Source organism: Scyliorhinus canicula, chromosome 4 (genome assembly GCF_902713615.1).
Source record: "Scyliorhinus canicula chromosome 4, sScyCan1.1, whole genome shotgun sequence".
In the NCBI taxonomy this organism is placed as follows: Eukaryota; Metazoa; Chordata; class Chondrichthyes; order Carcharhiniformes; family Scyliorhinidae; genus Scyliorhinus; species Scyliorhinus canicula.
Window position 1 is genome coordinate 99,646,128 of NC_052149.1, and position 22,026 is coordinate 99,668,153.

Consider the following 22,026-nt stretch of genomic DNA (forward strand, 5'->3'; position numbering starts at 1 on the left):
AGAGATGAGAGAAATATTTTTCTCTCAGATGGTCATGAGTCTATGGAGCTCTTCATCAAAAGGCAGTGAGGACAGGATTTTTTTGAATATTTTTAAGCAGAGGTACATAGATTCTTGAAAAGGGGTGAAAGGTCATCGGGGATCGGCAGGAATGTGGAGTTGAGATTACAATCAGATCAGCATAATCTTTTTAAATGGCAGAGCAGGCTCAAAAGGTGGAGCGGCCAACGCCTGCTCCTAATTATGTTCACTTTGAGGAGATAACAGTTCAAATGACAGCATGCTATTTATTCTCTTCTTTCTCACCCTGAATTCCATCCCCCCCAAAAAAACATTGAGCAAGAAAGCTTTGGAAAAATATTGTATCTAAATGTCAATTCCCAACAGAACAAAAATGGACAACATTTATCCCCAATTTCCTTCATTTTAAACTATGGATTGAGCAGCCCATAATTCGAGTGGTGGTGCAGTATTTAGTTACTTGATGAGGCCAGCAGTGACATCTGGAAAATATCAACAAAGCAATAGAACAACAAAAGTATAAATTCCCAACAGATTGAAGTGGAGAATAAGCATTTGCAGTATCACCTATGCTACCTCACCACGGTATTTTATATATTTGAGCAACCAGCAGCTATTTATATTTACCAATGCTATCAACACAGGAACAGGAAAATGTTGGTCTTCAACTTCCTAAACCCATCAAATCATATTAGAGTGCTTCCAAATTTGTTAAAGTGGGGAGAAGCTGGAAGCTCGAGGAAATAGAACCCAAGAAAAAGAACTAAAAAAAAGTTATGGCAGCTGCGGTATCTATTATATAGAAAATTCAATACATTAAGTACGCACATCCAAAAATTCACTTAGCACAGTAACTTCAATGCCTGCAGGTGGCACTGCAACAAGCCATACAATTGCTTTGCTTTTATAAGGGAGTACAATTATTTGATTGAACAAAATGATTCGAACTCTTTTGAAATCAAGTCGAGAGAGAAAGAGGGATCATTTTATTTAAATTGCATGAACCTTTGTTTTGTGGTCAAAAACACATTGGATTTTGAAACTCATTAAAAACGGCAAAAAGAGGGCAGCACAGTGGTGCAGTGGGTAGCACTGCAGCCTCATGGCGTCGAGGTCCCAGGTTCGATCCCGGCTCTGGGTCACTGTCTATGTGGAGTTTGCACATTCTCCCCGTGTTTGCATGGGTCTCACCCCCACAACCCAAAGATGTGCTGGTTAAGTAGATTGGCCACGCTAAATTGCCCCTTAATTGGAAAAAAAAATTGGGTATTCTAAAATTATTTTTAAAAACGGCAAAAAGTGGACAGTTCAAGGTTTTTTAAAAATTGTATACTTGACATGCCTGAATCACCATTTCTGTCTAACCTGATCATTCAGTGCTTTGCATTGACGTCTATTCTTCCACACTTACTGTTCTATTAAACTCATTTTGCACTTCCCAATCTATCTTCTCAGATTCAAGTGCTTCTCCTCGTCTGATACTGTCAGCAAACCTGAACAAATTCTGCAGTTTCCCCTAAGATTTTTTCAACTCAAGAAAATCACTATCAAATTTCAGGAAGCCTGGTTACAATAGGAGGTATATGTGTTGGGAGACTGCACATTCTCCCAGTGTCTGTATGGGTTTCCTCCGGGTGCTCCAGTTCTCTCCTACAAGTCCCGAAAGACGTGCTGTTAGGTGAATTGGCCATTCTAAATTCTCCCTCTGTGTACCCGAACAGGCAGCGGAATGTGGCGACTAGAGGCTTTTCACAGTAACTTCACTGCAGTGTTAATGCAAGCCTACTTGTGACAATAAAGATTATTATTGTGGCCACTACTGCACCTAACTCTCTCTGGATGCAGATCTAGTTTAGTGCATTATTCACATTAATCAAGAAAACCTGCATGGGCTGGAGTTATTAAGTAGCAGAGAGTTTTGTGAATGGACCTCTGAAGCAGCATTAACAACCAGGGAAAAGTGAGGATAATTGCATTTCAGTGTAAAATTGTCTTATTAAACACAAGCTTGCCAGGAAATTCAAAGCTGACATCAACTTTTGTTTAACAGAACTCTTAGAAGAGGCAAACGGTAGCGCAGTGGGTAGCACTGTTGCTTCACAGCGCCACGGTCCCAGGTTCGATTGCCGCTTGGGTCTGTACGGAGTCTGCACATTCTCCCCGTGTCTGCTCGAGTTTCTCCGGGTGCTCCGGTTCCCTCCCACCAGTTCCGAAAGTATTGCTGTTACATAATTTGGACATTCTGAATTCTCCCTCCATGTACCCGGACAGGTGCCAGAATGTGGCGACTTGGGGCTTTTTCCACAGTAACTTCATTGGACTGTTAATGTCAGCCTACTTGTGACAATAAAGATTATTATTATTAACAGCTGGATAAAAATGTAATCTCTTTTCACTAAATTCACTAATTGCCTTGACTGAATTCTCTTGATCCAAGTACAAGGACTTCGGTGGAAAAAATGCAATTCAGTAAAGATTGTATCTTTTGTCTTAATTTCTTTCCAAGCAGTTCTCTATCAACTGCAATTTGCTACCTTTCAGCAACAAATAAAGCCTTGAAAAAGATGAGAAAATCAATATCTTCAGACTAAAATGTGCCAATAGCTTTTCCAATTTATTTCCATAGCAATCAATGAAGTTCCATTACTCTTGACAAATGGACTTGATAAAATCAGTAGCCAGTAGTTGCAAAGTTGCATTTATCCGGCATACTTCCAGCTTTTATATCTCTGTTGAGATTTCACAACAGATAATGAAGAAAGCAAAACAATTAACATTTTTTTGAAAACTATATGCATGGTTCCTATTATGCAAAATTATTTGACACATTGTGCCGTATACTACAATGAGAATGCAATTGAGGTATCTAAAGTCAAAAGTTCAGAATTTGGCAAGACATTCCACTAAACTAAATACAAAAGTTAGGAGCTGGGCAAGGTTTTCAACTCAAGCCTCACCACCATTCAATATCAGTACAATAGCAAATGCCTCTGGAAACTAAAATTACATCATCTGGAAAAGCCATTAACCCAATAAATAAGAGTTATTGCCTCAAACCATTCTTATAATAACTAATCACTGTAGTCTCCAAGAACACTGAACGGCATCCTGCAAAATTCCTGAACATTTTCACCTTTGCAGAGGTTGAGATCTATAATTCTAGATTCAAATTTATTTTTTCAATCAGATTGCAGTTATTGTCTCTCAGGCCTAGAGTACAACCAGTGTGTACCTTCTTAAAGATATTAAGCTATCCTTCATAGACTTCCTCGGATTTCCTTGGCCATTCAGGGGTGCATGCCAAAGAGGTCAAGTACGATGAGCATTTAATTTTTGACCTCAAGCATTTAACCAAGGTTTGTGTTATGAATTCCTACCCAAAAGGTAAGAAAAAAATTAATTTTCCACATCAGTCATCTTGTAATACTCTACAAATTTTATTTATCGTCAATGTTGAAAAACTTCAAGAAGGTAGTTCACCACCAGCTTCTCAAGTGCAATTAGGGATGGACAATAAATGCTGGCCCAGCAAGTAACGCCAGTGTTCTGTGGAACTAAAAAAATGAACGTAGTCATTAAATGTTCCGACTTAAATAATTGTCTGCCATTAAGTCTATCATTCCCGTCTTGAGTCAGTATGCTGTGGGTTCAAATCCCTTGCCAGAGCATTGAGCACATAAATCTAGACCGTAATTCTGGCGTAGCATGGAAGCAGCTCTCCACCACTGGAAGTGCAGTCCGATGGATGAGATGTGAAAACAAAGTCTCATCTACCCTCAGACATGAATACTAAAGATCCCATGGCAATATTTCCAATAGGCCAACGGTGTCCTGGTCAATATTGAAATAATCATTCCTCAATGAAATCACGAAAATGTATTTGGTCATGACAACATTGGTGCTAATGGGATCTTACTGTGCACAAATTGGACAATTGGCTAGTTCTGGAGAGCACTACTCCAGTAGCATTCAGTGCTACTTTCAGAATTTTGTCAGGGCCCATAGCTGTTGCAGTATCCAGTGTTTTCAGGCATTTCTTGATATCACGTGGAGACAAATTGTTTGAAGACTAGCATGTGATGGTGGGGACTCAGGAGCAGATTGAATTGGATCACCCACTCGGCAATTTAGAGTTGAAAACAGTTGCAAATGCTACAAGCCTTATCTTTTGCACTGATGAGCTAGGCTCCTCCATCATCGGGGATGGGAATATTTGCAGAGCCTCCTGCAAAAGCTGTTAATTATCCACTGGATGTGGTAGGACTGCACGGTTTTGGTCTCATCCGTTGGTTGTGGGATCATTCAGTTCTATCTACTGCATGCTCCTCCACTGTTTTGCATTCAAGTAGTGGCATTGTTGCTTCACCAGGTTGACACTTCATTTTTAGGCTATTCCTGGCATGCCCTCCTGTAATTTTCATTGAAGCAGGTTGATCCCCAGTTTGATGGTAATGGCGGATGATAGTACCATGAGGTAATAGGTTGCAGTTGAATACAATACTGATGCTGTGATGGCCCCCAGCACTTCATAGATGTCCATGGATGAGTTGTTAGATCAGTTCAAATGTATCCCATTTAGCAAGGTGGCAGTGCCACACAACATGATGGAGAGTATCCTCAAAATGAATACAAAGCTTTGTCTCTATTAGGACCAGGCAGCGGTCACTCCTACCAATATTATCATGTATAAATACATCTGCTACAGGTAGGAAGGCAAAGACAAGGTAAAGTATGCTTTTCCCTCCTGTTGATTCTCTCACCACCTTCCACAGACCCAATCTAGCAACTACGTCCACAGAAACCATACAGTGCAGAAGGAGATAATTTGGCCCATCGAATCTGCACCGACCCTCTGAAAGAGCACCCTACCTGGACCCACCCTATCCCCAGAACCTTGTAACTCCACATAACCTGCACATCTCTGGAAACCAAGGAACAATTTTAGTATGGTCAATCCACCTAACCTGCATATCTTTGGACTGTGGGAGGAAACAGGAGCACCTAGAGTAAACCCACGCAGACCCGGGAAGAAAGTGCAAACTCCACAGTCACCCAAGGTCGGAATCGAACTCAGGTTCCTCGCGTGGTGAAGCAGCAGTGCTTTTTTTTTAAAGCTATTTTGTTACAAATATGCATCAGAACAGGTTACAGCTAACAAACACCCCGGGAAACATGCTTCCGTTCAATCAACTGTACAGATTTTTCCTCTTTCTCACCCCCCCTCCCCCACGACGAACAGCCCCTTAAACACGGTCACAAACATCCCCCACCTTTCCTCAAACACCCCTGAAGAGCTCCTTAACTCATCTTCTCTAATCGCAGGAAGTCGTATAGGTCACCGAACCAAGCCACTACCCCCGGTGGCAAAGCCGACCGCCACTCCACCAAAATTCGCTGCCGTGCAATCAAAGAGGCGAAGGCCAAGACATCGGCTTTCACTTCTCCATGAGCTCCGGCTTCTCTGAAACCCCAAATATCGCCACCAAGGGATCCGGGTACACCTCCTCCCTCATTATCCTGACTAAGACCACGAACACTCCCAACCAGAATCTTCCCAATTTTTCGCAACCCCAAAACATGTGTGCGTGATGGCTGGCCCCCGCCCACACCTCACACACTCATCTGCTACCCCCTGAAAGAACCCACTCATTCTCGCCAGAGTCATATGCACCCTTTGCTCCACCTTAAACTGTATCAGGCCCATCCGTGCACATGAGGAGGTCCCGTTTACCCTATGCAGTGCCTCACTCCATGCTTCCCAATTGATCGCCCCTCCCAATTCTGCTTCCCATTTCTCTTTGATCTTCACCCCCACATGTATATATCCCCAATTCTTCCCTCCCCTTCCACATCCGGGAGCAGCAATCACACCAGCAGGATGTATCCCGGCAACCTAGGGAGCCCCTCCAGACCTTTCCCGCAAAGTCCCTAACCTCCAGATACCCGAACTCACTCCCCCTCGGCAGCTCTACCCTCTCCCTTAGCTCCTCCAGTCTGGTGAACACTTCCTCCAAATACAGATCCCTCACCTTGACCAGCCCCACTTCCCTCCACCACCTATATACACTATCCATCCCCCGGCTCAAACCCATGATTCTTTCACAGTGGCGTTAGCACCGACATCCCTTCCACCCTAAAATGCCTCCTCTTCTATGTCTTCACCGTGGACTGCACCACCGGGCTCCTTGAATACCTACTCGGAGCCATTGGCAACGCTGCCGTCATCATAGCCCTCAAATTAGACCCTTTACAAGATTCCTCCTCCATCCTAACCCACTCTACCTCTTCTCCTTTCCACCACACCTTGTCCACATTCGCTGCCCAATAATAATGAAGCAAGTTCGGCAATGCCAATCCCCCCCTGCTGCCTCTGTAGCAGGGTCCTCCCCACCCTCGACACCTTCCCCGTCCATACAAAATCAGAGATGATCGTGTCCACTTTCCGAAAAATGGCCTTTGGTATAAAGGTCAGGAGAGCTTGCAAGATAAAAAAGAACCTCGGCAGAATATTCATTTTCCCAACTGGGACCCTCCCTGCCAACATTAAGTGCAGTGTATCCCACCTCTTAAGATCCTCCCTAGCCTCCTCCACAGCTTTGTTAAGTTCCACTTGTGGAGCCCCATCCATTCCCTCGTTACCTGAATCCCCAAATACCTAAACCTATCCCTTGCTACTGTAAATGGCATCCTCCCTAAATCAACGGGAATACGTCACTTTTCCCTCCATTCAGCTTGTACCCGGAAAACCCTCCAAACCTCCCCAGCAGGCCCATAATCCTTCCCATACTCTCCAACGGATCCGAAACATACAGCAAGAGACCAAGAGGTCATTAGCATACACCCAATGCTCCCTGTCCCTTCATAATCCCCCGCCACTCTGCCGACCCCCTGAGAGCCATCGCCAACGGCCCCATGGCCTGCGCAAACAGAAGCGGTAACAGTGGGCACCCCCGCCTCGTACTCCTGTGTAAGTCAAAGCTTTGTGAGCTCATATCATTCGTCCTCACCCTCGTCCTTGGTGCCACATACAGCAACTCTACCCATGCCAGAAATAGCAGTGCTAACCACTGTGCGATCATGCTGCCAGAAGGGGCAGTAGTGATGCTACCAAGCTACTCTTTGAGATGGACATCGAAGTCCCCCATCCGCTCTTGCCACCCTCAATGTTTCTTCCAAGTGAGGTTCAACCTGGAACATGGATTCATTAACCAAAGGGGTTGGCAGGCATTAGGTGGTAATCAGCAGGTTTACTTGCCCATGTTTGACCTGATGCCATAAAACCACAAGGGGTCCGAGTCAATGTTGTGAACTCCAAGGGCAACTCCCTCCTGACTGTATACCACTGTGCCACAAGGAATTTGAAAACAAGGATGAGAATTTTTAAATCAAGGCTTTGCTTGACCGGGAGCCAACATAAGTCAATGACTTGGGACATGCTGCAAGTTAGGACAAGAGCAGCAGAGATTCGGATGACCTCGAAGCTTGTGGAGGGATAGAACATGGGAGTTCAACCAGAGGTACATTGGAATAGTTGAAACTATGCAACATATGAGTTAAGACAGGAGCAAAGTCACAGGGTTGGAAACAGGTGTTTGTTTTGAATTCTTTAGTGGGATGCGAGTGTCACTGCCAAGGGCAGCATTTTTTGCCCATTGCTAATTGCCCTTGAACTGAGTGGCTAGCTGGGCAATTTCAGAGAATAGTTAAAGAGTCAATCACATTACTGTGGATCTGGAGTCACATGTAGGCCAAGCCAGGCAAGCATAGCAGATTTTCTTCCCTAAAGGATATTAATGAACTAGATGGGTTTTACAACAATCAATGATAGTTTCATGATCACCATCTATGAGACTAGCTTTCAATTCCAGACTTTTATTAACTGAATTTAAAGTACACCAGTTACCATGTTGGGATTTGAACACATGAACACGAAGCGTTAGCTTGGGCCTCTGGATTACTAGTCCAGAGACATTACTACTAAACCACTGTCTCCGCTTAAGAATGGTATGAATATAAAGTGGGAAGCTTATCTTGGGAGAAATGTGACACCAAGATTACCAGCCGATTGGGTAGATTAAGCCAGATAGAAGGATGGACTTCGTAGCCAGGGAACTGAGTTTGAATGGGTCCCAAAACAATAGCTTCAGTCTTCCCAATACTTATTGAAGCAAATTTCTGCTCATTCAGGTACTGAATGCTAGGTAGGCAGGCTGATAATTTAGCAACAGTGGAGGAGAAGTGGTAAAAGGAGTTGGGTGACGTCAGTGTACATCTGAAAACTATTGCTGTGCCTTTGAATGATGTCACCAAGGGCAGCACAAAACTGAGAAATAGAGGGTCAAGGATCGAACCTTTATGCACAGCAGAGGTAACACTGCAGGAAGAGAAGACAATGCAAGTAATTATCTTGCCACAGTTAGATAGATCAGAATGAAAGCAGGTGAGAAGAGTCCCACCCAGCTGGAAGACAGTGGAGAAGGTTGGAGGAAAACATACTAAGAAACCAGGAAGCTTCATTCAGCTGAACTCACTTTGCCAGTACTTTGGAGAATGGTAGTTCTCGTTCGCCATACTCTCTCTCTGCTGACAATATCTCTTGTTACATCTACTTCAGAGTCTACAAAACTTCTTTGCTTCAAAGCTGCGATGTCATCATCCAGATCTGTCTTGATAGTGGATCGCTTTTTTGCCATAATCTTAGCTTTAATAGCAGCAATCTTTTCCACAGACATCGCTTCCGACAATGACCTGCAACCCCAAAACATTAAAGCTATAAAATTATTTTTTGCACGCAAAATATTTTTCCTGCAAATCAATAATGTAGACTATTTGAAAGTTGCATTTTTTATTTCAATAAAGGATATGAAACTTTTACTGCCAGAATAACTTAAATGCAAATGATCAATTTGACAGTACATCTTTGTGACAGAAGCAAAAGTAATTTTTGGAATGAGCACAAATAACAGAATTTTTCTAACTCCTCCCCCCCCCCCCCCCTTGCCCCCATCGCTATTTATGTCTTTGGGTTACACCAAAGCACTTCGCAATCACTGCATCATTTTATTGAGAGGCATCCACTTCTGTTCTGTAGCAAACAACTAATTTGTGTACATAAAGATTCCATGAACTAGTTTTTAATAAGCACTGGTGGGGGGTGAATGTTGGTAAAGATGCAAGGACAATTTGCTTGTTCTTTGCATTGTGCCAAGGGATCTCACACATTGCCGCCATTCAAATAGGCAGGGGAGCTCCTGCTCAACATTTATCCAATAGAATATAGCACTTCCTCTGTATTACAGTGAAACATCAGCCTCAAGTTGTTCACCAGAATTGGGAGTGAGATTAAACGTTAAACACCTTTCACTCAGAAGGCAAATTAGACTCTAGTAATCCAAGCTCACATTTTAAAGACATTTCAGTGTCTAATTCTACAGTTTGAACTGGTCCTGGAAATTTGAAAAAATTAGAACGATATCCAGGACAGATCAAAGTTCTCTCAATTAGAAATGACGGTAATGTAAAGGTTTATTTTTCCCTTATCTAATATGCTTGCCTTTTCATTCTGTAGCAAAGTAGAATTGCTAAATTTTAAAACAGGGTCATTTGGCAAGAAGAATCTAATCACAATTCTTCTCAAACCAGCTATGCTTTAGGTCTGTGATTTAGGCCCATAACTTTGGGAATGTGACATCTTTAAATTTTACAAATGTTTGCAAAAACAGGGGAAATAGGAAATCAGTAGCCAGTAATGACCTACACCACAGATGGGGTGAACGAGAAAGTTCAGGAGGTATGTTACCCTCAGTCCAGGAATGGACCCTCATCTAAAATGCCATGGAAATAAAGGTTTCCGAAAATGGAACACTTAAGCAATAGTCCTTGGACTACCAGCTCATAGAGAAGAATGGCCATATACAGTACTGACATCTAAATGTTTTAATCTCACACACTTCTGCTGAAATAACACACCTATGTGACCGCAAAGCTATTTATCAAAAAATACCCCAAAATGTGCTAATCCTGTCCAACAATTTATCCCACCGCCTCATTAACAATTCTGTCTTACTTTATTATTTTCCACCCCATCCAACAATCAAGCGCCTATTAATGTTTTTATTTCAGCATAGCTTCTATTATCCATTCTATCTTTGTACCCAGTGCAATCTGACAAAAGCTTCCATTCATTCTAAAGGAGCAAAAGCCAGAAAATTCCCATCTTCATTCTCCTTGATTCTAACAAATCCAAAGACCTCACAAGTTGTGAACCAACAAGGTCCTGAAAACCAATCAAAAATAATAAACTGGAAAGCTGCAACGGTGCCTGCACTGATGATTTTTTTTGAAGGCAAGGTTAAGCAGGAGAAAATGAAAAGTAATGTACATAGATATGCTAGACAGGTGCTTGCAATCCCTTATCTGTAAGCCTGGTACAGAAGAAAATGACAAGAAAATGTGGTGACGGCGAAGAAAGATAATAATATTAAAGCTGAAAGTTGCAAAACGGTGAAGGATCAGGATCCGTGCAGCATTAAGTCAAAGCTGCCACAAGGTGGCATAGAAAGCACACTATTCAATGTTCCTGGATAGTAAATAATTATTATTATAAAATCACTATGGTTTGATTAAATTCAGCACAAATTTTAAACCTAAACTGAATGGTAAACTACCGACTGGTTGCAAATTGAAACAACTTTTTTTTTTAAATTTAAAGAGGACATTAAATGGCAGCCATATAGTGTGGTACTGGGGTCGTGTGTTGGTCAAATTGAATAACTTTGTGGCAAGTTCTCTTCCTTGATGATCATTAGTGAAGCAGTTACAATAATCCTCAATAACTGCTTCAAGGAGTAAAGAGAGTCTTCGCCCTAAATGGGATTATGGAAAAACAGAAAAACTAAATTTTCAAAATCAAGGCAAAACTTTTTTAAATTCCGACAGAGGTTTTCTTCAATCTGAAATCTAACTTCATCAAATTGGCATAATTTGGTGTGCAATCACTCATTTGCCAAATTCATTGTACAGGAATGTTTGCAAGATTCATACTTCACCTAATCTGCTCAGTCTGTACAATGCCTTCTTTGTGGCCTTCCAATCGAGCTGCCAAACGCTCTTTGTCAAGTCGTACACGTTCTTCATCCTAATTTCAATACACCACCTTGTTAATTTTTTTTTACACATCAGCATTTCCAACTAATTGTTATGACATTTATAAAACAACAGGATTAGAGTACCACAAATATAACACCTCTCTCCATTCAAGAAAGGGAAGGAGACTAGAAGCAGGAGTTTATAGGTCAGTTACCCTAACATTTGCTATTAGGAAATTTATTAAGAATTCATTATTAAAGAAATGGTAACAGGACATTTAGAAAATTATAAAACAATGAAATAAAGTCAACATAGCTTTATGAAATCAAAATCACATGAGAAATATATTTGAATTCTTTGAGTATGTAACAAATAAGAGTGGATATGGGGAACAAGGTGATGTAGCACATTTTAATTTCCAAAAGGCATTTGTTAAGGTGCCACATAGAAAGGTACTACACAAATCAGGGGCTCATGATGTTGGGGGCTCATGATGTTGGGGATGATATGTTAGCGCAGAGAATTGGCTCGCAGAAAACAGAGTCATGGTAATTGGGTCATTTTCAGGTTGACCAACTGTAACTAGTGGGGTACCACAGGGATCAGTCCTGAGGTCTTAATTATTTGCAATCTACATTAATGACTTGCAATGAGGGTCAATGCGTACTGTAGCCAGTGGAGAAGAGGAAATAAAGAGTAAGCAAAGGTTAAGTGAGCGGGCAGAAATTTGGCTGATGGTGTACGGTGTGGGAAAATGCGTGGTTATCCGCTGTGGTAGGAAGAAGAAAAAAACAATACATGATTTCAGTGAAGAGAGACTGCAGAATTCTGCAGTATATGTGGATACCCTGGTACATGAATCACAAAATCATGTCGACCCAGCAAGCAATTCGGAAAGGAAATGGAATTTGGCCTTCACTGCAAGGGGAATTAAGTATAAAAGTCGGGAAGTCTTACGACAACTGTACAGGACATTGATGAAGCCCCAGCTAGTGTAACATGTAGAGTTTTGATCTCCTGATAGGAGGGATATACTTGTCATTTTAGAGCAGGTTATTAGGTTGATTCCTAGGATGAAAGGTTGTCTCATGAGGAAAGGTTGGGCCTATACTTATTGGAGTTGGAGAATGAGAGGTGATCTTCTTGAAAATTGAGATTCTAAGGGGCTTTGATGCTGAGGGGATTTTTCTCCACGTAGGGGAATCTCAAACCAGGTAGCATAGTTTCAGAATTAGAGGGTAAACATTTGAGCAAAACGTCGAGGAATTCATATCGGAGTTTCATCAATCAATGAATACTGTGCTTCAAAAAGCTGTGGAAGTGGTGTCATTGAATTTATTCAAAACTGATTTTTGGCCAACAGGGGAAGAGGCAGGAGAAGTTGAATTGAGATCAAGGTTACATCACTACAATCTTATTGAATCGTGGAGCAGACTGTATGGCCTACTCCTGCCCTTATTTATTCCGCTGTTCTTCACCATAAAACATCTAAATATGTTTGCTTTATTAAAGATCCTGAAAAAATGAAAGTGAATGATGACAAGTTGCATTAAATACCAACAAGGCAGAACTGCAATTTTCAGCAGATGTGCTGTTAGCTCGACCATTTACTTGCAGTTTCCCATTGATGGATTTACTCTTGCCACCTCATTTTCTGTCATTTCAATACATGCTTACTAGCTTTACAAATACAAACCTATCCTGTCCCAAAACATATCTTGTACATGAAGAGGCAACTGGTCACCCTTCTGGTATTAATTATGTATCCTGTTTATAAAGGCAAAAATCTAAGTGACCAACAGAACTCATTCTAATCATCAGGTTTGATGGATAGAAATTTTTGCCATGCCACTGCGACAGACCAGGCTTTGGGATAGCCAACCGAGTAAATAGAATTTAGAGGATAAGGGCAATTACTATTGGTCTCACCAATCAATAGGCAAAAAGTGGAAAGAAGGGGAAGCAGCATTAACAAGATGGACATTTAAGAGGTTGTAGTCACTTAAATAAACTAAGAGAATCAAGGGATATGCCAAGAGGGCAGGAAAGTGGAGTTGATGAGACGATTAGCCATGATCAAATTGAATAATGGAGATGGCTGAAGTGGCAGAACAGTCTGCTCCTGGGCAGCACAGTGGCACAATGTTTAGCATTGCTGCCTCACGCCGCTGAGGTCCCAGGTTCGATCCCGGCTCGATCCATGTGGACTGTGCACATTCTCCCCGTGTTTGCATGGGTTTCGCCCCCACACCCAAAAGATGTGCAGGGGAGGTGGATTGGCTACGCTAAATTGCCCTTAATTGTAAAAAATGAATTGGGTACTTTAAATTTCAGAAGAAAGAATAGTGTGCTCCCATTTCTTATGATTTTACTATCACAGGTGGCCTATCCATCGTTAATTTCTTAATCCATGGATATTATATTCTGAATTATACATTTAAATCAGTCCCAGATTGTCCAAACCAATTACCTCTATCCTGGGTTTCTTTAGTTCTGATGATATTTCTTCAGCTGCTCGTTTTACTGGTGGTTTATAACAAACACAAGAAAAACATGCAAAAGAATGAATTTTGTTTTGTGGATTATGATTGCAAATTTTTTCAGAAATTCAATTAAATAAACCATCGATACCTTGCGTTGAACGTTGCAAACCAATTTCTAGAGGGGCACTTCTGTCTATACTCGCAGATGTTGCTGAGAAAATAAAAGATTGGCATCAAAATATATTAATCCAAAAACGTTAGCAAATACCTTTCTCACAACAAATACTCGACAGCGATTCTGTAAAATTTAAATTGTCTCCCTAGTTAAACTGCATTGATGTAATCTGAAAAATGTACTTAAAATAATGATCTGATTGCAACTATTACAAACTGAGCAATGACAAAAAGCCTGATACAAACTGGATCAACACTATAATTAGTATCAACTCAACTAGAGTGCATATAGAACCAACTGTCTCATTTACCCGCTCCAGCACCAAAACATTTCAAAAAAATTAGTTATACAAATAAGGCTTTAATATGTTTTAGTTCTGTTCACTTTTCTTATTGGAGTAACTACTAAAACAATGCTACGAATCTTGAACTCCACATTCAGGATCATACCTATTCAGAAGTCTAACATCACTGACTAGCACTTATATCCAATTCTTCCTCCTCCATCATACCTTCATTATCTTAAACTTCAAACAAGTGCAAGCAAAACATATTCAAAAAGCAATTGAACAAAAATTGTAAAAACAAGGATACAGTTCAACATATTTTCCACATCACCATCATTGTGTTGACATTGAGGGCCAGCAGCAGCAGTATAGTGTGTTTGTTTTAAGATCTAACGTCATACCTTCCAAGTGTTCATAAAGCACTTAATATTTTGAACTATGCCATGTCTCCAAGTAAGATAGAAAGATATCAAAACTAACATTAAATTGGTTTGGGAGGAAGTATATACAATGTCTTCAAGAAGAAAATAATAAATTTTGATATCAATGGGGTATATTCCTTCACATCTCAGAACATAAAATAAAATGTAAGTAGATGCCGTGTCATTTCCATTCTTTTCAAACCAGGCTGTCTGAAAGAACATGGGACCAAATCCAACCCTTTTGGAAAGTTTAGGAGATTTCAGCATCAACTAGAAATTCAGCTAATCAGCTACACCTGCAGTTCAGTTAGGGAAGAAGTTCCACGATTTTGATCCAACAGCAGTGAAGGAATGGTGATACATTTCCAAGTTAGGATGGGAGACTTGGAGAGAAACATGCAGGTGGTGCTGTGCCCATGAGTCTGCGATCCTTGTTCTTCTAGTGGGTAAAGGCCACATGTTTGGAAAGTCCTATCCTACATAGGGTATACAATGTGGCCACTGTGCACCTGTGGTGGAGGGAGTAAATGTTTAAGCGGGTTACTTTGTCCTGGATGGAGTTGATGTTTTTCAGTTTTGTTGGAACTGCATTCAACCAGGCAATTGGAGAGTATACCAACTACCTGTGCCTTGTAGACAATGGGCAGATATTGGAGAGTCAGGCCATGCTCCAGAATTTAGTCTCTGACATGCTCTTGTAGCAATGATATTATGAAGCTTATCCAGTTAAGTTTCTGGTTAATGGCAACCCCCAGGGGGTGTGGCACAAATGTTACTTGCCATTATCAGCCAACACCCAAGATGTTGTCACCGTTATGCTGCATGCAGGCACAGACTGCTTCAGCATCTGCGGAGTTGTGAATTGAAGTGGAACATATGCAATTATCAATTAAGAACCACACTTCTGACCTTATGATGGATGGAAAATCAATGATGAAGCAGGTGACGGTAGCTAGCCGAGAACATTACTCTGAAGAACTCTTGTAGCGATGTCCTAGGGAAAGATGATTGGCCCCCAATAACCAGAATCATCTTCTGTTTGCCACACATGACTCCAACCAGTGCAGAAACATCCACCTACACCCTACCCTTCCACCCACCACCGAGCAACATCATATTTCCCGCTAACTTTTATTTTACTGCGGCTCCTTAATCTCATATTCAGTCAAATGTTAGCTTGATGTGAAGGGCTGTCACTCTCACATCACCGTAGAATTCATCAGACCAAGAAAAATCAGTTACCTTCTGTCAGTTTACATTAGGACCAAAGCTACAACAAGATCTAGAACCCAAACTGAGCATCATGTCTGAGGTTGATTGCTGCTAATTATGCTAATTAGTTCCTGGTCACATGGGATAATCTTGGGGCATCATGATTTTGAACTCTGAGGATAAATACATTCAAGATTCCGGAGGTTCTCAGTGATCCTTCCCATGCGTTATATAACTGTAAAGCAGTAGGAATTAATCTTGAATGTTTGTAGTTCTCATACAAATGAGTCAGTTTACTCACGAAAGACTTGGCAGACATGTATATGTGTGAACATCAAGATGAGGACAGAGCTCCAGTAGTTGTGATTTTCCTGCAGCAGAATAACCTACTGACAGTACCGTATAGGGTGTACCGTACGGAGTCGCACATCAATAACAGTGTCTTGAACAATCTATTAGAGAACCAATTGTTCTAATTGAACCATACTCCAGAAGAAGGTGTTTGCAGAGGTTCTTCTCTTTTATAATTGCTCAGCGGGCGTCATGCAAAGTAAAGAAGGCGGGTGTGAATGACAGACCAAGCGATGGAGTAAACTTCAAGTGGAAAGGAACTACATTTTCCTGTTCTGATGGTTGGCATCCTACAACCCCATTGGGCAACAACCTCGACACTCTAATGCTCAACACAACTCTGGTCCACATGCACTGAATATTCAAAAAAAAAAGTTTCATGTTCGAATCCTGAAGATCCTTTCAGAAGTGTATCTCTCTGAAATTGATTCTTTCACCCAAACTTATCAATTGATAAGGTTTCACTTGCTTTTAAGCCAGATGCGCTTTCTATTACTGGAGTTTGCCAATATTCAGTCAGGTCAGAGACTTTGCAGGGGAAAAATAACATTTTAGCCTTCCTAATGAAATATTTGAGGAACATATTTATAATATGTCATACTTACATGTTTCACCATTTAAGTAGCTGAGCAGGTCCTTTCTGTCTGGTCTTCGAACAACAGGAATATTCTCTGTCTATTTTTTAAAAAAATTGAAATCCAGAAATGTGTATTTTTTTTTTTAAATGCCACAGTAAAATGTATTGCTTTAATCACTTACTTTAATAAAGATTCAACTGGGTGCATCGATAGAGCAAATACTTTGATTGACCCAGTTTAGCAGATGCTCTTCAAAATAAACTTGGTTGTTCCTTTTTTCCTTTCCTATACCACATAAAATCTAGATCACGAATGAAGGCTTTGACAGCACTATCTGCCAAATACACAACAGTATTGCAGGTTCATTCATTCCTTCCCTTTAGCTTAATAATAGCGCAACTGGGAAAAATTATGCATCTGAAACTATCTCTAACCACTTCATTATACTGAATGCATTTCACAATACATTACCAGGTAGTATATGTAACTGACAAAGGATAACATACTGGATATCCCAAAGAAATTAATAATAAATCCAAGGACTGGAACTAATCGAGGTTAATGCAGGCAAGAAAACGACATTAGAAAACATAATGGCACCAAAGGCTGACAAATCCCCAGGGCCTGATGGTTTCCAACATATGCTTTGAAAAGGATAATTTGCAAATTGTAGGTGTTTTAAGTCACAATCTTCAAGCTTCCATGATTCAGGAACATTCCCTCCAGATTAGAAAACAACAAATAATTGATAAAATAAGAGAACCGAGGAGATTATAGACCGGTTGTCTAACATCAGTCCTGGGGAAATTAGGATAGTGACTGAGCACTTCGAGAAATCAGAGCTGATTAGAGAGCCAACAAGAGCCACGTCATTCAGGGGATAAGGTGGGAAAAACGGGTGCTCTGGTTTCCTCCCATAGTTCAAAGATGTGCAGGTTAGGTGGATTGGCCATGCTAAATTGCCCGAGTGTCCAGGGATGTGGGGAAGTGGCCCTAGGTAGGGTGTTCTTTCGGAGGGCCATTGGAGATAATGGGCCGAATGGCCACCTTCTGTACTGTAGGAATTCTATGATTCTTAACCAAAGGGTGGTAAAAGAGTGGAACTCCACAAAAGTCCAGTAAGTTATACCTCAATAAATAATTTTAAATTTGAGATCAATGTACATAAGGATATAAAAGATGTGGAGCCAAAGCAGTTGACTGGACACACATATCAGCCATGATCTTAACTGAATGGCAAAACAGGTTTGAGAAGGTGAATCATCTAACCCAGTCCGATATGTAAATGCAACAAGGCATACAAACCTCCATCACTCAAATCTCCTGATCAGTGCTATTAACTGATCTCAACCAAGGTTGTGTTGGAGCTTTACATATGGCCTCAGTATTTACAGGCTTGATGAATGGAGTGAAGGAGAGAAACAAGGGCCGGGTACCCTGCACCCTATTCTTTCTCAGTACTTTGCGCTGAAAAAAAAGTGCGTGGATGTCGCTTTGGCTCAGTTTGGTGTGACTTTTAAGCGAGGAGAGAAGACGGAAGAAATACATAAATTTGCCTCTTATCTTTGGTCATGAATCTTTGTTGTCAGAAATCTTCAAAGCATTGGAAGTATTTTTCTCAAGGTTCGAAATGAAATATTTCTACATTACATTGTCGAAAAATACTGAGAAACAAATTAGTTTTTTTTGATATTGAGGTTATCATGTTGACCAATTACTGATGTGATTTGCATTAACTATATTGTTATTATTTCTCTCTCGTACCAGTAATTCTGAACTCTGAACCAGTTACTCTGGGTTACTCTTCACGGTCACCGGGTCAGAATCCTTAATGGCACTATGGGTGTCCTACACCACAGGGACTGCAGCCGTTCATAAAGACAGCTCACCACCAACGTCTCAAGGGCAATAAGGGATGGGCAATAAATATTAGCCTAGCCAGTGATGCCCACATTCCATAAATTAATGTTTAAAATGAATCCTCTGTTTGATCTATCAACAATTAATCTCTGATCTGTGCTAGGTTAGCAGTGTAACACCTTAGGCACTAGATCGGCCAATTCAGCACTTGGTTAGGATGGGGAAATTGACCAGGAATTCCATCCCAGCCAGAGGTAGGGGTCTGTGAACAGAGCTTTCCTCAATGATAATGTTTCCTCAATCAAACAATACATCAACATTCATGATCAAGGCTCGCGCAAAACAATGATTGGGATAAAGTACAAGAAGAAGGTGGCCAGGGTGCATGAAGCCTTACCCAAGGAAGGAATCAAAACATTCAAGTGGTTGAAAAGAAAACTGGCAAGTTGAACAAAACAATGAATCAGCTGAAGAACATTTGGACTTAATTCGTCAGCTTTAAAGGTCTTTACCAAAGTAATTCCTTTCCCAACACACATCCTCTCTTTTCTAACACAGTTCAATCCTTATGTTTGAGGATAAATGACCCAAGTATCCATAAGAAAAAGAACTTCAAATATGTGTTTCTTTATAGTTATTATTATCCAAAACTCTTTTTCCTATCTCCTTTTTATTTTTTCCCTTTTCCACCAAAGGAGGAACAAAATTTAAAAGGTTCCAACGAGTCACTTAAATTAAATTAGTTGGCAACAGGATAGGAAAAAGAGAATTGCATACAAAGCGCTAACAGAATTTCTTCAATTGAATAAAGCTACTTTGAAACAGGCAGCAATCACAATGTTAATCTAATCCCAAACCCAATGTGATAACGGTTCTAATGTTTAACGGCCTTCCCATTTGCTTTGCCTTTCTCTCATTCCCCTTTGGCTCCCTATACTATACCAGGCTATGTTTTTATCCCATTGCATTCATATAAAGTACAAGTATTTTTCACATCAAACACCAGAAATGATTCCTTGCAATACTCCACGGTTTAGGGCTGATATGCTCTGCTTCTTTTGGAAAAAGTTGGTCCAGAATTTCCAAACATTGGGAAATATCAAGGATATACTTGTAGCTATAAGCAGCTTGCATTTATATTGCGCCATTAAGGTAGTAAAATTCCCAAGGCATTTCACAGGGCAGCATGTTCAAACAAAATTTGACACCAATGCAACAAGGAAGCATTACGGCAAATGACCAACAGCTTGGTCAGAGATAGATTTAAAGGAGCATCCTAAAGAAGAGAGAAGTAATGAGTGGTCTACAGAGGGAAATCCAGAGTTTAGGAATTAAAACAGAATATGCTGGAAATACTAGGGTCATATAGCAGCTGTGCAGGGGAAAGAGTTAATGTTTCAGGCTGATGACCTTTCATAACTCTGCTTTTCCCCACTGACTTGAGCATTTCCAGCTTTTATTTCAGATTTCTCCAGTATCTAGGGCAGCTGAAGCCACAGCTAGCAACTGTGGAACAATTAAAATTGGGGGATGTGCAAGAGGCCAGAGCTGCAAGAGCGCAGAAATTTCAGTGTGCTAGAACCAGATGAGGAGAAAGGCCATAGAATAATCTGCAAACAAGAATGAGAATTATAAAATTGAGCTAACACTTAACGGGTGCCAACGTAGGTCAGCAAGCACAGGGGCGATGATTGAATTGGAATTGGAGAGAGTTAGGACACAGGTAACAGAGTTTGGATGGTTTTAAGTTTTAGTAAGATGGCAAGCAGACAATTACATCACACAAGTTTAAATGTAACCTTCCAAACATTCTGGGATTCATTCTGGGACACCATCAATAATGACTATACATGCAGAAATTTCTTTCAATTTTGAGCCTCATTTGGATCTCCTAACTATAACTGCTGCATATTCCACATATGTGTATACACACTTTTGGTTTAATATTTTGATCCAAAACCTAATTTTAAATTTACAACAAATTCAGGATACTTACTGCAGCACGCCGCACATATACAGGATGGGAAAGGTGCACATTGTTAAGCAGAAATAATATGGAATCCAAAGTATAATACTCCCTCGGCTGACCTTCCTTCCCAGTCCTACAAAAAAAAAACTAAAATTAGTGGAGAAGTGCATGCCAAAGTGAAAATTTTAACATATCACAGGGTAAGATGGTTCCAGATATATACATACTTATGATTTGACACTGTATATAGAAGAAGTATATTCAAAACTACATGATTTCAGTAAAAGAGGCAACTTCCAGAAACAGTAACAGCCACTGTGGATGAGAGTTAATGCAAAAGTAATCAGCATCGACGAAGATGCCTGTTGCCATTCTCCCCCCATTCAAGATAAGGATTCTGATCATTTACAATGTTGAACACTTAGAATATCAATGTGCTGATGCAGATTCGTAATGTCAGGGGAATAAGACCTCACACTATATTTTTTATAAAATAAAGCGATATGGTGATAGCTAATCACTAAAATTTCAAAAACTGGACAAAAACACTTTTCAAATTGGCTGAAGCTATGTCTGTCTGCGACCCAGAAACAATATCAGCTAATATGGCAGGTTTGTATAAATTGACACCTTTTTATCTCTGAAGCGATCCTAATGACCCTTGAGGACTGCAGAAACCAAATTCAAAGGAAACTGTCCAAAGACTGTCTACATTTCATTCACTAAGTCTGGCCAATTTGGGCTGATTCATCTGGAAGGACTAAGGACCCCACATCCTCCCTTTAATACTTAATAGTTGGAGCATTATCTATATCAGGGACCCTGACAAAGGGATTCACACCCTTTGTCAAAGTCAAAGTGGAGAGGTGAGAGTCATGTGCCATGACCCCTAGCTGGTGAAACCAGTAACATTGCCTTGTGTCACTAAGAAAGCTCAATCAACAATTTTTACCACCTCCAAGGGGCTCCGTCCAGGTCTGAATATCTGGCCCCATCTCCACTGCTTTAATCGGAACCTCTGTACCATCGTCTACAATACTAATACATCTCTGCGTGCCTAACCGCCATGGAAGTCATCTCTGCTGGAAACGGGAATTATCCAGCATTGGGTTTCAACCTGCCAATCTATGTAAAGGAATACACAATTTGTCTTTGATTCTGAGTCTTGGACTCAAGTGAAATAATAATTATTTTTTCCTGTGATAAATTTTTCTTTCTCTATCCCTCTTTAATTTTATGAATGTACGGGGGCTGCGTAACCTCCCCCCGCCTCACTGTGTTGAGTGCTTGCAAATAAACTTACCCTCTGAGTTCATCCTATCTCAACTTTGCTGTGGGGTTAATAGGGGGGGGGGCAGCACGGTGGCGCAGTGGTTAGTGCTGCTGTCTCACGGTGCCGAAGTCCCAGGTTCGACCCCGGCTTTGGGTCACTGTCCGTGTGGAGCTTGCACATTCTCTCCGTGTTTGCATGGGTTTCATCCCCACAACCCAAAAGATGTGCATAGGTTAATTAGCCACGCTAAATTGCCCCATAATTGGAAAAAATGAATTGGATAATCTAAATTTATATTTTTTTAAATA

The 22,026-nt window shown here is 40.8% G+C and overlaps 1 protein-coding gene across 2 annotated transcripts in view; it reads right to left on the reverse strand.

Annotated features, from left to right (window-relative positions):
* cdc73 (cell division cycle 73, Paf1/RNA polymerase II complex component, homolog (S. cerevisiae)) overlaps positions 1 to 22,026 on the reverse strand; it is a 435,381-nt gene that overhangs the window by 382,127 nt on the left and 31,228 nt on the right. For both annotated transcript variants that reach the window (XM_038794882.1, XM_038794881.1), the window contains exons 2-7: positions 20,473 to 20,578; positions 16,644 to 16,713; positions 13,741 to 13,803; positions 13,580 to 13,632; positions 11,070 to 11,158; positions 8,553 to 8,769 (exon numbers count right to left, since the gene is read on the reverse strand). In XM_038794882.1, coding sequence (XP_038650810.1) covers positions 8,553 to 8,769; positions 11,070 to 11,158; positions 13,580 to 13,632; positions 13,741 to 13,803; positions 16,644 to 16,713; positions 20,473 to 20,578 — 598 coding nt within the window. The remainder of the gene's footprint in view (positions 1 to 8,552; positions 8,770 to 11,069; positions 11,159 to 13,579; positions 13,633 to 13,740; positions 13,804 to 16,643; positions 16,714 to 20,472; positions 20,579 to 22,026) is intronic.